Genomic DNA, 15,103 nt, shown 5'->3' with positions numbered 1-15,103 from the left:
TGATCAGTCCAGCGTATTGGTGATCTGTTGCGTAACCTAGTCCATCAACAGGGAAAGGTGGTGGATGATTGGGCCGAGGGCTGTTTCCGCCTCGACCTACGACCATTCTGATGGGAGTGATATAGAACAGAAGAAAGAAGAAATGCACATGCTATAGACTCTCAAACATAGTGTTGTACTCGTGAACTCCCTTGTATTTGGTATATAGGATATCTAGGTAAACATAATATCTGGCCCATTTCTGTAAAATATTGTTATCGAACCTAACAAATACATTTAGGAGTCAACGTAGTGCCTCCCATACACGTAGCTAAAAAGTTATCGATACCTTTTTTTTTTGGTAAAGCGGGGGAATCCTCATGGACACTCACTCCCTCGGGGGAGGAAATGGGTAGTGTCAGACTTTTACTGAATAAACCTGAACCGCCGTGCTACGTCATCCGCGTTTTTGTGTCGGTGTATGGCAATGCTTCATACACCGACCGCGGGCTTCCACCGGCCAGTAATGTGGGCCGGTTGGTCACTTTCTCGTGTTGAGCGTCGGCCTCCTCGCCTCATATTGGGAACGCATCCTTAGCACCGAATGTGGCCTCCTATACTCTGACGACAGACACCCCGTGCCGTCGCGTCGCCCAGAACTCTAGTTAGGGCGGGACTCGACGTCGGCGTATGGCGGGCGCGCTGGGGTCAGTTTCCCGAACGCGCTCCGCCGCCTCCTTCTGTGACATCACTGTTTCACAGAAGGAAGCCAATGCATCCCACGCCGCCCGGCTGCCGATCGCTGCAGCGATGACAACCGACAACTCGGCGACGTCCACTCCACCCAGCGCAGACACAAGTTCGGCGCGAGGCTCCGCAAAGACCGGACACGCGGCCAGTGTGTGAAGTGCGGTGTCATCCGCGTCACCGCACTGATGACACTCTGTGGTGACCTCCCTTCGGGCCACCCGACACAGGTAGTGCCCGAAGGCACCGTGTCCGGTATAGTTATCGATACTTATTCTTATAAATATTTATTTATTGATATTATGTCAGATATGGGTACCACAGACAGTGGAATGGAAGATAAGATACCTTTGTTTGGTTTATTTTAAGGATTAAATATTATTTTAATGAATTTTCAAGTTCACCCATTTATGTCTATCTACTTTTGAACAAAAATTAGATTTCACAAAAAGAAAATGTATGCTGCAAGATTTTTTTATTAAAATCCTTACTACATATTTTGTATCGCGTCCGGAAATGTTACGTGGTGGTACTTGAAACGGTACTTCACTTGACATAAGCATTTAAAGTGACACTTCATCATAAGCTCAAGAATCGCGTAGTAAGTGGCATGCTTAAGCAGATATGAGGGTCAAGATTCGGGCTTAATAAACGAAATATTCAGCAAAGTTTTGCATTCGGTCAGCAAGTGGACCCGAGTTATTGAACCACTACGTAAAGACAAGCAAATAAAACGAATAGTATTCCGAATGTCCCTTATTTTTGGTCAAAGATAAGGCATGTTCATTTAAAAAATGCATGTACAAATCGGTTCGCATATACATCAATTAAATAAAACAGTGTTACTATCGAGTAAGCCTTATGAATCTCGAAGTTTTTATTTATCATGGAGTAAATTTTGATTGTTCTAAATCTATGTATATTCACTTATTTTATCGTTGTAAAAGTATCGAGCAGAGTAACCTCCTCAGTCTCAAGTCTCCCACATTCAATTGTGTTTTATATTTATAAAGATGGTTTATTTGGTCAAACATGTATTATTTTAAATGCGCAGGTAAACGCCTTACTTAAACTATTCAGATACAAATATGTTAAAATTAAAAATTTGACCAGTCGTTAATCAAAAAATAAATATGTACGTTTATGCGCAAACCCTTGTATGAAACTCACAGAACAATAGAACAACTTGTTTTTAATTAGGAACATGCACATTTGTTGCTTTAAATATAAATTATTATTTTTGTCTTCAGGCAGAAAACGAGAAAAATATTGTAATTATAGATTAAAATCTCGGTCTGAAACTAAGTTGTGCCTTACAAATGAGGTAGGTTATATTATTGCGTTGATTGAAAAAACAAAATCTTAACTAAATAAATAGGAGGGTAAGTAGTTATTTTTATATTTAAATCTCTCGTCGCAACTTTTTGTTGGGTTTTCGAGCAAAAAAGATTTTCCTATTCTCAGTCGCATTCTTGATTTTAAAATAGTGATTTCATTTTCAAATATGTGGAGGGTTTGGTAATAACGTTTAAAAGTGTGATCCCAAATAAGTTCAAAATTCAAGCAGAACCCTGCTACAAAACTTGTATTTTAATATTTGAACAATCTGTGTCTGGGAACGGATTGCGCTGAGAGCCTATTCTAAGAATAATTCATTACATCACCACGCTTGCCGCGTCGAATCAAAACTAACAGCATCTAATCTACATCTGTGTATTTATATTCATTCATTCATTCATTCATCATCAGCCTAGCTTTTTCCTATGTTGGGGTCGGCAGTCTAACTGGATTCTGCCAAGAACCAGCGTTTTAGAAGAAGTCACTGCTTATAAATGACCTCCTCAACCCAGTTACCTGGGCAACACGATTCTCCTTAGTAAGACTGGCTGTCGGACTACCTGTAACGAGTGTCAAAGATATATAAAAAACAGCCGAGACCCACAATTAACGTGCCTTCCGAAACACGGAGGAACTCGTCATGACATAGATTAATAGACAGTCACCTATCCACGGACCGAATGTGTCATATTATATAGCCTATCCTATGATTGATCAACTAGTGCAGTTGCAACTTAGCCGCGAGCTTCTTTCTTAGGTGATTATAGAAATAAAACAGTAAATTGCTTAATCGACTTAAATGTATTGCATAAATAACTTAAAAATAATACGTTTCATCTTTAGTGTCACACTCTTGTGAATACAGAAAACTATAAGTGAAATGCTAGCCAATACTAGTAAATATTTCATTGCGACGTGCTTTAAATATACCGTAGTAAGTGATATCAAAAAATGAGAGAAATTTCAATAACTAGAAAAAGACTCCTATCACTGGGAAGCATTAATTCGACAATCAATATTCATAATAAGCGTTCATTGCTACTTAATAAAAACTAATTAGCTAAATACTTGAAGCTTGTACATGAAATACACTATAACTTATTTTCTCTAAGTCTTTTCACTGTTTTATCAACTGGAACATATTACCTATATCCAAACATCCCATGTGTAGTTGAACCGACTTGGGGCAGACAAGGGGTTTCTGTAAGTTGGTTTAGTTCTAGGTATTCTCCTAGCTGCTTCGGCTTTTAGTAGAATAGTCATTTCTAATACCAAGTCTGGGTGTTTTGCCGACAATTCCGTGGTTTCACAAGGATCTTCTTTGATGTTGTACAAGCAAACCGTATCTAAAAACACAAAGCTAATGTAAAAAATGTATTTTACTAACAGCCATACATTATATTTATGTTTTAGCATATTACGAAATACGTACCATCATCTGGAAAACAAATACTAGTGGAAGTTTGATCACATTCTATTGTTGCCTTTTTTCTCACACTTATATGCTCTCTACCGATGGTACGGCCAAGTGACTCAAGAACGTTGTAAACAGTACTATGTAAAAGGGCATCCTCATAAGGTGGCGCATTACCAATAATGCCAGTTAGGTTACCTCCTTGGTGAGTAGCAAAATCCCTTATAACGTTTCCTGTAATTAGCTTAAAGTTTCCGTATATCATTGAAGCATAACCTGTATAATCATCGATTTCATACATTGTTGTCCTTTCAGACGCTGAATCAGAATTAATATTTCTCCAATGGTCAATACCATCTAACCCTTTAGGTATAGGTATGTCGGCAGCACTTAATAAGGTAGGCAGCCAGTCTGCAACATGCATATAGCCGTCCCAGTAATGATTATCATTGTTCAGATTTGCAGCCCACAATAGACCAGTTACCCTTATCCCACCTTCGAAAGGTGACATCTTGATTCCTCTTAATGGGTAATTGGAAGCGTAGTTCTTATATAAGCCACTTGTCATGCCTCCATTATCCGATACGAAAACAATTATTGTGTCTTCCAACATATTCTTATTATGGAGAGCTTGAACGATATCACCCACGCTATCATCAAGCTTTTTCATCATTGCTGAAATGAATTAAATATCTAATCATTAAAATGTTTTAAATCTTCTTGGATTTGAAAAATTTAATTATTTTACTAGTATGCTTCTTACAGATTTTATATTACCAAATTGTTTATATAAATACCTGCAAACATTCTTCTTTCGGGAGATTCAACGTATCTCATTTCCCTGACGAGTTCAGGAGGCGCTTGTAACATAGAGCCTTCGTTTCCAGAGTGCGGCGCAACGTGAGCCACCAAAAGAAACAGCGGCGATGACGTGTCGTGATTCTTGATGACTAAAATATATTTAAATCCAAATAAGATATTTTATTAGTTGGTTCAGTGTTGGATTTTTCTGGTCTCCAAATGGGTTGTTTTTGGCCATGTGTCTTGAATGTATGTGAAACACCTCGCGACATTAGGATTAAAGTCTTTAGGTTTTACTCACATTTACCTACAACAATGAAAGCACGATAGTGAATGATTCCATTGTTAGTTATTGATAATGTTAACTTACTAGTTGTCGCTTCTTCGGTGTACACATCGGTGATGTAGCCGCTGACATCCCATGCGGCAGTTAAGTTCCTAAATAATGTCATTCCAGAAACTTTGCCAACTGACCACTAGAAATAACAACAATATTGAAAATAACTAATGAAAGGCAATAGATTATACCCAAAGAGCTATTAGTCTTAGTCTAATTAATGAATAGCTCATATTCTAACATCGAAACTAACCGTTTCCTCATACGTATATTCATAGTAATCCATATATCCACTTCTATGTCCAAAATGACTGTCAAATCCTCTGGAAGTGGGTAAATAATCTTCACGTGATGATCCCACGTGCCATTTCCCAACTAAATTAGTAGAATAACCGGCTTTTTTCAAATACTCTGGCAACACAGTCACACACGTCGGGATACCCCGATCTTCACTCATAGTTAGAGGGTATCCTTGCATCCCTAAAAATAGCGAAATAAATAAAATGAGAATTGATGTAAATAGTATGAAGAGCTGTAGATGTGTAACGATTATTAGATTGGCGATAGTAGCTGCTTACTCCGCTTTCTTCAAATTGGTTTTATGCGTGCCTTGTTAAGGGGTGTGTTGCGGAACCTTGCTAGTATCACACGGCAAACCCCCGGAGACGTACAAACTTACTAATTAATTCTACGGATTATGTTATTTGTAAAAAAATCTACGTTTTATTTAACAAAAAAAATGGTTCGACCACATAGTATAAGTTTTGTTTGTCTGGTCATGTATTGCGGGTATAATTATTCATTGTTAAAAATTCACATTGTGTGTCTACAGCTTATTCTATTCTTTCCCACTGAAAAATATCGTGTAAGATATATCTAGAGGTGTAAAATGTAAAAAAATAATACGTGATTTATCTCACGAAGATCAAAACTATCATGTCTATACAATTTAATCTAGGCATCTACCTGTAATATGTGAATATTTGCCAGTCAGTAAAGCTGCTCTCGAAGGAGTACATATTGCGTGGCTATAGTACCTTCCCAAAGCTACTCCTGAATACGCCAAAGAATCAATATTAGGTGTCAAAATCTGATTGGATCCGTGAAAACTGACGTCATTCCAGCCCTGAAAAATAAATATTTTTTATTAATTACGTAAGTTAGTGTAATAAATATTAATAACAGGAAATGTTTAGCAGTTGTTTTTATATGTAAATTCTACCAAACCACCTGTATCTACAAGACGGTTTTCATGTGAAATGAATAGAGAATAATGATTTCATTTAATTGAAATTTGCATTCAAAATAATTTACAACATAGACACATCGCCTTTATACTAAACTAACTAACTCTTTACACAACTATTATAATTGTAAATGTTTTCTATAAAGAAAACCCTTAACGTTAGAACAAAATTGTTGCTAGTTGAATTTCAGCTTGGTGAATAATTAGTTTCAGTTACTCAAATGTCATAAAATAATACTGAAGTTGCCATAAATCGTGTTCAAATTGGTTTATTGTTAAATACCGAATAATCTTGTGTCTAGGCACACTGTGTCATTTTATTATGTATCTGTAATAATTCCGAAAAAAAAAACAAAACACATTAAGAGAAATAAATATGTAATATGTATATGTAAATTGTGTCATTAACATAACGCCCTTTGTTTTCTTTATTGTTATCTATGAACATAGATAACAATGTTATACAATGTTATGTTCCACGCTATTTAATACTTATGTAATATCTGTATTTAATGACTTTTGAGAGTACCTAGTCCTAGAGCCACCTCTATCCTTTTGTGATGTTTCGTGTATGCACCTATTTATATATTAATATAAATCCAGGATATTTCTTTGGATAATATTGACGACATTTAAACGATTTTAACTTGTAAAAAAATTAAATATTAATTTTAAATTACGATTTCTGATCTGCTTCATAAAATCGGACTAATCGTAAATCGACTTTGGTAGCGAAAAGAGAAGTGGTACAAATAAAGTGCATTTAATAAGTGTCTTTATTTAATCGTACCAATTATTTAGTAAACATTTATTTCAACAATTTTACACAGTTTCAATTGCAAATAGAATTACTATTGTACTTTTAAATTAGCAATACATTGATAAACGCTTGCCACGAGTCTGTCCCAATTATGGCAATAAAAGATAAAATAGCTAATCATTGCGTTACTTAAGCAATACAAAGAGACATTTGTATAATTAAGTTCGATAAGAAGTAAGCTTGTGGACGATTAAATTGTAAGTATAGTGTAAGGTGTGGGTAATTGTTGCTCTTCTTGGTATCAAAGAATCGTATTTAAATAATAATTACAGATAAGTTGGTTGCGAAATGATTGAGGCTATCTAAGATTATCATATGCGCCATTTATGTTGCCAATGTAACTGATGACAGCAATCCCCTGCATTTCAATATTTTATTTAGTTTTTACTGCTTTATAGCTTGGTAAATTTATGGTAAATCAGCAAACGGTTAAAATTATTTATTTATCAGACCATAAATGACGATTTGTCGCAATTTAGCCTGTTTTTAAACAATAAAATAACCCTTTTTGCTTTAAATGTTGTTATTTATGAAAATTAATTATTTGTTAATAACTTTATAAGTTGTACACTGTTAACTTCCAATACTTACCAATACAAAACTTCTCCATCCGCGGGTTTTGTAATGTTGTGTTTTTAAACTATTTCGTGTTTACATAAATTATTAAAAAATAAATAAAACAGAGGTGCTGGTATGAGTGCACATAATGGTTCTGTGAAGAAAATTCGTGTCATTTTTTATTTATGAAAGATTTTATATTGCTTATTTTTAATTGAAAATCCCACCACTTTAACTCATATACTAAACACTGTAGTAAACATTTAGAATAAAACTCAAATCTTACCAAATCATCAGCTATTATAAATACTATGTTTGGTCTTTTTGCTTCACACGTGAATATAACACTTATAACTATAAAACATTTAAGAAATTTTCTTGAGTCCATTTTAAAACTTTTTTTTTAAGTACAGGAGCCGCGCGCGGATCTTTTAATTTATTTCTTTTAATTTTCTTGTCTCATCGTACGTGTGCACAGGATTGCCAGTTAGAACTGTGTGACACAGACCAATAACATTTAATGATATCACATTTTAAACTCTAGTTCCATAATTTAGAGTATCTGTATAATTGTTGACGCAAGTAGGTGAGTGATTAGGTAATTGTTGTGTTCACATAATTATGCTGCTGAATGAAATTATATATGTGCTCCTGTCTTATTTGTTTATAGGTTTTTCGGGGTGTTTTTCTTTTGTTTTATGATCTGATTTGTATGCAACTTTTTCAGAGCTTTATGCACTTTTTTTATTTATTATTATAAAACACTACAGACAATTGGTAAAGGAATACAAAGTGGCCGATCGTGGATTCTTAATATTGAATTGTGGAACCGAAATTCCGCAATGAACAAGCGTGGTGATAATTGTTCAATTTTTGTCTATAGTCTATACTCGTAGCGTAACGCGGAGATGACGAGTTGAAGAAATGAAAAAAAAGACTATTCATTTATACTGATAACTTGGCTGATAATTTAGTAGTTGACCTATACAACTTTATATAAGGTTATCAGTGATTGTATCACAAAATAAGATAGAAGTGATTTTACCGATATCATATTTATCACTCACGATAATAAAGACATCTTACCGAAATCTGTCTGGCGGTAATCTCGACGAGTGTTTGTCAACAAAGCAAAAGATTGTTCTTCAAGTACGATGCAAAGATTTCTTTTCTCAATGTCATTGAGACTTGACTCTATTGCTCAGAAACAGCTAACCCAATTTTAGCACTCATTAGGGCATTCTTACACCATTTGTGAAATGAATGTGTAAGAATGCCGTGTCAGCGGCTTTTGAATAATAGAGAGGTAATCCTACTAATATTATAAATGCGAAAGTTTGTATGTATCGATGTTTGTTCCTCTTTGACACAAAAACCACGGATTTAGACAAAACTTGGTACACATATGGTTTATAATCTAACCATAACCTTAAAATGCGCATAACCACGCGCGTATCCACATATTCCTGGCAGAAATACAACAGCGCTGGTTCGATACTTGATAGAACAAGAATATTTATGTGATCCACGAATGTTTGCTCTGAGTGTCTTTAAACGGGTGACTTGAACATTTGTGAAACCACCACGATAGAAGGATTAAAGTCCTAAGAGCGGGAGGACATTCCTGTTTTGAGATGCTTCGGTCTGCACACTGAATTAATTTAATCTTCACTAATCCATTGATTATCAAGTCTATGATCTACATCCTTAAACTTAGTAATAAAATAAAAGTAAATACTTACACCATATGAGGACAAAACTCGTAGATGGTTGCTAGTGTTGCTACAGCGCAACTTTTCAGTAACATCATATTACTTCCTGAATAAAATCCTGTTAAATTAACTACCATATTAATTACCTAAGTGCGTCACATGTTAGAATCTGCTTACATTTAGATTTTGATTATATTTACATAATCTTGTAATATGGTAATTCACGTAAGTGCTTGCTATGTGATAATGGAATTAAAAACTTAAACTATTGTTATATATTATAGTTTGATAAGTGAGCCGAATATCAGCAATTAGAAACATCGTATCGCCATGAAACAAATTAATTGAATTTAAAGTTGGAATAAAGGGTATTAGGTGGTGTAAACGGTTAACGATTACAGGAAGCTTGAAATTAAGGTTTTGAAGTTTTTTGTTTTTGAAGTTTTCGTAAAATAGTTACAGTAAAACCAGGTAGGTACCATTTAATAAAAAAACACTTATTCAGATGCCTGACACTCATAGAATGTATTGTGATTATCAATACGAAGCGTTGCTAGTATTATTTAAAACCACCATAATTAAAAAAGGGGCTATCTTTCGTAAACACTTTCTTAATTTTATTTAAAACGTTTAAAGGATTAATTTACATTCTTAATTTTATTTTATAACGAAGTAATACGCGATCATTAAAGCTGGCTGGTTGGCATCATTTAATATTAAAAAAAAAAATCATAAAAGGTGAGTTCAAATAACAATTACTAGTTGCTAGCCTTTTAAAGATCAGACTGGACAATTCGACCGTCCACCGCAACTTTGCGTACATAATGAGACAATCAAACGACCTAGTGCGCGGGCTACCGCACATTTTCATACTGATCTGCAACTACTGTTAAATACTGACATCAGTTGCTTCATTAGACGTTAGGTGTTAGGGCGAGGCAATGACAGTGAAGTGTTAAGGGTGCCGGTGTCTGGAGTCTTTTTCCTTCAGTATTGCGATTATAGTGACGTCTGTCTTTTTTGTAAAGCGGCTTCGGAAATAAAAAGAAAGTATTGCGCTTTAAGTGACTCAATGAAAACACTTCGAACAAGCTCAGAATAAAGTAAATATTTTCTTCTGTGGTTTAATACAAAAATATTTACTCTTTTTTCATTTCTTAGAACAGGAAGCATAATAATTTCTGTAGGTATAGACTAAACCAAGCATCATTAAAAAAAAAACTTTAGTCAATTTATGTGTTCTCTAATGAAACTATCCTTAAAACACTTTAAATTTTATAAGAATAAATTAATTTTATATTTATTGTTTGACAAAATGAACCTTCTTGGTAAAATATAAAACATGATTGAATGCGTCTCTTCAGCAGTAGACTTGAGACTAAGGAGGATACTCTATCCTTTTACAACGTCATAAAATAAATATGTTGTGCATAAACCCAAAAGAATCAAACTTTATTCTAGCATAAAGCGTAACTTCATGATTGATAAGGCCTGCGGGTAGTTTACACAAAATATGTTTTATGAATTTGTATTGTGTTTCCACACTGAGAGCTTCTGAACTTCTGATAGTGATGAAATGAAACTGCATGATAACAGTAGAGCGTATTTCTTCAACATCTAACTTGGTTTAAGATTGTTGTCGTAGGTTTTCAGTTTGGTAAAATCAATTCTAGAAACTAACTAAAGCGAAAGATATAGGTATATATATTATTAATAAGTACTAGCACTCTACAGCATAGCTGTAGGGATCGTTTCCACCTACACTTACAATTATCTCAGAACTTATTTTAATTACTTTCGACAGGCGAATTCATAATTATTTATTTAATAACGTGTAACTCACATGTATTTATCGGTATGGCTCCAACTACTTTCAGACCCAACCGGAGTCCTCAATTATGAGCTGACGTGGCGGGCCAAATGTTATTTAAATACATTACAGGATTTGTTGAATGCTTAATTAAAGCAGATTTAATTGCATATAATATAACCTCGAAACACACAATGGTTGTCTTTCTCAATACTTTTTGCATGTTCACATAATTTACATGCATTTGTTGTAATAACGAAAATAAAACAGAAATAAATATTTTTGGTAAGGAATTATTTTAATATGTAATTAAAACATTGTATTTTAGACCAAATCGTTATTTTAATTTGGTATACCTAGTTCATATTATTATCTAACAAAGTGCTTAATTATTTTTATGTTCAACGCAGGCTGCGTTAATTAAACTTAGAATTCCGTATGATTGTCGACACATCTGAAAGCAGCAACAACATATTATGTTAGAATTAACGAAATAAAAAATACCACACGACAGTGTTTCTAATAAAAGAGCCTGGCAGTAAGATGTTTCTAACAAGACCTTCAATGATTTTCAATGAAACATAAATTTTTACTAAAGATTTCAATCTGAATTATGATGATGAGTTTAAGAGGAATTAAGTGGGTCTCACTACTTAGTATACAATCATTATATTCTCGTTTCCAAAACTGCAGCAGCCAGTGGCTCTTCGCTTTTATGTTCTTGATCATATTTAACAGATTTTCTAACACATTATATTGAGGCTGGTGAAAATAGAGGAGGCACACAACTTACCTCGGCGAAAGTATTGAGATTAATCGAGTAGAACACCGTGCTAATGCCCATGGGGATTTTGGCTCTCGTCAACATGAACAATACAATCTGTCGCACTTGTTTGTCAGGTTGTTTCTCCCACCCACTCGAGTATAAGGCTTGGCGGAATTTATCGCACTGTAGAAAAATCCCTATGAATATCCAAAAACAAACGAAAGCTTTGCTAGTAAAAAATGTTTAAATGTAGAATTAAAAGTATTTAATTAAGCGCCTGTTTCATAATCACCCACTAGCCGGTGATCTGGCAGATAATTTAAGAAATTGACATTCTCTTTATGAAAAAAAAAACTGTAAAGTTCGGTGGTGAACTAGGCCTTAAGTTCAGAATTGTGTTTTTGGGATATTTGAATGAAATAGAAAAGCGAAAGTTTTACCTTTTCCATGAGAACGTCGCTATAGTAACACGGCATGTAGAAGTGTAGAGTGCATCCAGCAAAAAACGAAAGGAACTCTACATTCAAACGGGAATGTCTGAAATCCTGATAAAACGTTCTTATAGATAATATAGGTTATAGATAACTTTTAGTCTACATCAGGTAGTCAAATTAGTTCAAAACAATCAACTTCAAATCTAAGAAAACTACCAAGAAACTTACCTCAAGTATTTGGAACATTATTAGCGGTAATATAAATGTAGTTGCCTTCATGTTATATTCATAGAAAATATGAAAATAATTCTTAACTCGTCTCATCAAGCTGCGAAAAGAGCAAAAGAAAATCAGTTCATTAACGACGGCACAATATCCTGAAAAGGTCACAATCTTAGTAAATGTACTTACTTGTATAGTATCTGCAGTTTTAAAATGATGATTATCAAATTTTGTCTCGTTTCATTAACATCTTCAACAAAAGCTTTACTTATGCGTTGACTTAGCAATTCAAGTTGTCCACATGTGTGCAACATAAATATGGGAACTAGAGGATCAAAACCCACGTACATCGTCGCAGCATAAGCTCCGAATATCAAACACAATACAAACAGCATCAGAAAGACCCAGAGCTCATTCTTATGAGGTTCTATTTGACCGGGATATGTTACGTCGAACATCGGAACAAGAGCGAATTCTCCTTTCCAGTAATTATAGCTCATTAGCCCAAACGCTTTTGTAGGAAATATAGCGCTTGTTCCAAAAGCAAACACGATCCAAAACTTACTGACAGTTACTCCCTTCTTAGCGTATTTCAGTACTATCAGTTTTTCTTCTTCAGGAAAATCTTTAGCCAAGTCGTAATCCACATTGATCGTAGAAATGAGCTCGCTTATAGAGCCTTGATGATACAGCAGTACGACATACTTCATGGTAACAGTAAGGCTGATGATAACCATCGCCAAGTTTTTGCTGGCGTCAGCTATTTTTCCCGTTTTAATGTCATTAAATAAGATTGAATATAGGAGAAATATCAAACTTGTGAATGACGATGAAAGTATTAAGAAAAATTGTATCATCCATTTAGTATCTCGGGCAATAGAATAATGTGATCTGTTTAAGCGTAAAGCCATCGTTGAAAGAACAAATACTTCTTCAAAGTTCATGTCCTTTGTCATTTTTGCTCCACGTTTGATTCCAGTAGTTTCATAATGTACACTGGTAAAAAATGAAAATATAACAAATTTTTAAACTGATTTGTATGTGAATTAGAAGTATGCACATGACAATGTAACAACCGCCACAAAAATTCTTACTAGAAACCAAACTATTGTTCTAGGATATGCTTGTATGAACTGTGTTTTAAAAATTGTTTAGTGCAAGAAAAAAAATATTGACATCAATATTTATAATTTTTTTAGTTAGATTAATTATATTTTCCCTTTTTTCGGATAAAACTTCGTCAAGTCAGTCAAGAGCGAGTCAGATTCGAGACATTGAGGGTTTCACAAATAGGCTAAAGCACAACAAAATTCCGAAAGTTTTCGATCTAAATTATTATTCTTTGTATCTGTTATTATAGCGGCAACAGTAATACGATCTGTGAATGTCTGTCATCTAAAATACAGTTTGGTGATAAACTGACAAACGAACAGATAGACAGTTAGTGGTGCCTCAGTAATAGGGTTGCCTTTTTACCTTTTGGGAACGGAACAAAAAGCTTTATCCAAGCCATTAACTATAGCTACACGTTCTCATGAAAGTTCAAACATTAGGCTGTGGTTTCACTGACGCGTAAAGTTGCGGATCTGGCTAATCATTCACAATCCACTTCAGTGAAAAAATATTTTGAGCAATACGACTGCCTAACTTCTTGGCCGCTCCGATCCACGTCATCCTACTCCGAGTCAGTGGGAGCTCGCCCTTACGAGTGCAGTTGTATAAGACTGTCATCAATCAACCTTCGCCCACGTTATTGAAACTTCGTATTGTGTCGTCAAACCAGTCATAAAATTACACGTTTTACAAATTTCCCATAAACTAATTTCGTTCAAGAATTTTTTTTTTAAATTAACAGAGGTCGGAGGAAGAGTGTATCGACAAACCAATTAATATTTTATAAACTACAGAACAAGGTGATTTTTAAACATTTAAATGTTCAATAAACTGCTACAAAATCAGCTTGACACATAAAAGTGACAAGATAACGCACGAAAGCTCATTTTTGATAGCCCTATAAAAATGTATTGGATATTGTAAACACGGAGCTGGTCGATATTTTCAGGGGTCAGACGCCGATACACCTTAAGTAATTTATACTTACTCTTTCATACTTTTTAACTCCCAGTTTCAATTTGTTCACTACTGATACTATTGGCACTACAAGTAAAGAATCCTTTTGCCTTTATTTCTTCTATCCTTGAAATAAGGCTGTGGATTCTACAATGGATGCATAACAATCTAGTTTCTACATCAACACAAAAAGTGTCAACCTTCAAAGTGTATTTCCAGTAGTCTCAGCGATATTCTACTTTATATTTGTTCATTTGTATTCCGGCCGCGGCCCAATGGACCCACTGCTGTCTTGAATTCCTTATTTTGAATCTCGACATCTCTTTTTAGGCCGTCTAAGCCAATTTATGGTAAAGATAACTAAATGAAGAGTATCTCAAGTAAACATCTGATGTAATTTTCTCTATTCACTGATTTTTTTTTGTAGATATGTCTGTTAGTCATTCTGGAGATCATGGTATGGATACGCTCTTTAACTTTTTCGAGGTAAATGTAAAAAACACCTTACCAAAATTTTGCTAAGCGGATTTGACATTTGCATAACTGTTAATGTCCTTTAAAAGCGACGTGTTCGTGCAGAGTTGGGAAAAATATTTTGCGTTTGTTTTTACAAAGTTTTTATTGCCGTTGCTGACGCCTCGCATGTTATTTACCTTTATAAATAATATTTCCTGCTTTCTGAATTCAGCTGATGTTGTAAAGTTGTTTTTTATTTTATGGCTCGGAAACGTTTATCGTTGTTGTGTATTGTTACATAATTCAATTTTAATTGGTAGCCACTGAATGATATGACTTGTAAAAGGTGATAAAAGGTACTTTTGAGCAGATAACATTAATTGAATTTGTAAA

At 34.5% G+C, this 15,103-nt stretch overlaps 2 protein-coding genes across 2 annotated transcripts; both read right to left on the bottom strand.

Annotated features, from left to right (window-relative positions):
• Positions 1-2,846: 2,846 nt before the first annotated feature.
• On the bottom strand, positions 2,847-8,462 carry LOC113500686 (arylsulfatase B-like). The gene is made up of 7 exons (XM_026881554.1): positions 7,527-8,462; positions 5,583-5,742; positions 4,870-5,096; positions 4,650-4,755; positions 4,276-4,428; positions 3,497-4,153; positions 2,847-3,410 (listed from the first exon to the last, which is right to left on the bottom strand). The coding sequence occupies exons 1-7, from the start codon at positions 7,626-7,628 to the stop codon at positions 3,211-3,213; spliced, it is 1,605 nt and encodes a 534-aa protein (XP_026737355.1). The 5' UTR covers positions 7,629-8,462; the 3' UTR covers positions 2,847-3,210.
• A 2,685-nt stretch (positions 8,463-11,147) lies between these two features.
• LOC113500615 (odorant receptor 85c-like) lies at positions 11,148-13,545 on the bottom strand. Its single transcript, XM_026881467.1, has 5 exons — positions 12,374-13,545; positions 12,191-12,290; positions 11,969-12,073; positions 11,556-11,711; positions 11,148-11,216 (listed from the first exon to the last, which is right to left on the bottom strand). Exons 1-5 carry the CDS (start codon positions 13,138-13,140, stop codon positions 11,148-11,150), a joined length of 1,197 nt encoding a protein of 398 aa, XP_026737268.1. The 5' UTR covers positions 13,141-13,545.
• Between the last annotated feature and the right edge of the window lie 1,558 nt (positions 13,546-15,103).

This window comes from Trichoplusia ni, chromosome 14 (assembly GCF_003590095.1).
Source record: "Trichoplusia ni isolate ovarian cell line Hi5 chromosome 14, tn1, whole genome shotgun sequence".
NCBI lineage: Eukaryota > Metazoa > Arthropoda > Insecta > Lepidoptera > Noctuidae > Trichoplusia > Trichoplusia ni.
This window is presented reverse-complemented; position numbering and strand designations above follow the sequence as displayed.

What these genes read in the sequence shown, in the direction of transcription:
- LOC113500615 (XM_026881467.1), bottom strand. Translation starts at nt 13,140, where the DNA reads ATGACAAAGGACATGAACTTTGAAGAAGTATTTGTTCTTTCAACGATG. An exon ending in GCGACGTTCTCATGGAAAAG is followed by an intron (nt 11,712 to 11,968) that starts GTAAAACTTTCG and finishes ATTTTTCTACAG; the next exon opens with TGCGATAAATTCCGCCAAGC. An exon ending in ATCTCAATACTTTCGCCGAG is followed by an intron (nt 11,217 to 11,555) that starts GTAAGTTGTGTG and finishes TGCTGCTTTCAG; the next exon opens with ATGTGTCGACAATCATACGG.
- LOC113500686 (XM_026881554.1), bottom strand. Translation starts at nt 7,628, where the DNA reads ATGGACTCAAGAAAATTTCTTAAATGTTTTATAGTTATAAGTGTTATA. An exon ending in TTATAATAGCTGATGATTTG is followed by an intron (nt 5,743 to 7,526) that starts GTAAGATTTGAG and finishes TTTATTTTTCAG; the next exon opens with GGCTGGAATGACGTCAGTTT. An exon ending in AATATACGTATGAGGAAACG is followed by an intron (nt 4,756 to 4,869) that starts GTTAGTTTCGAT and finishes TGTTATTTCTAG; the next exon opens with TGGTCAGTTGGCAAAGTTTC.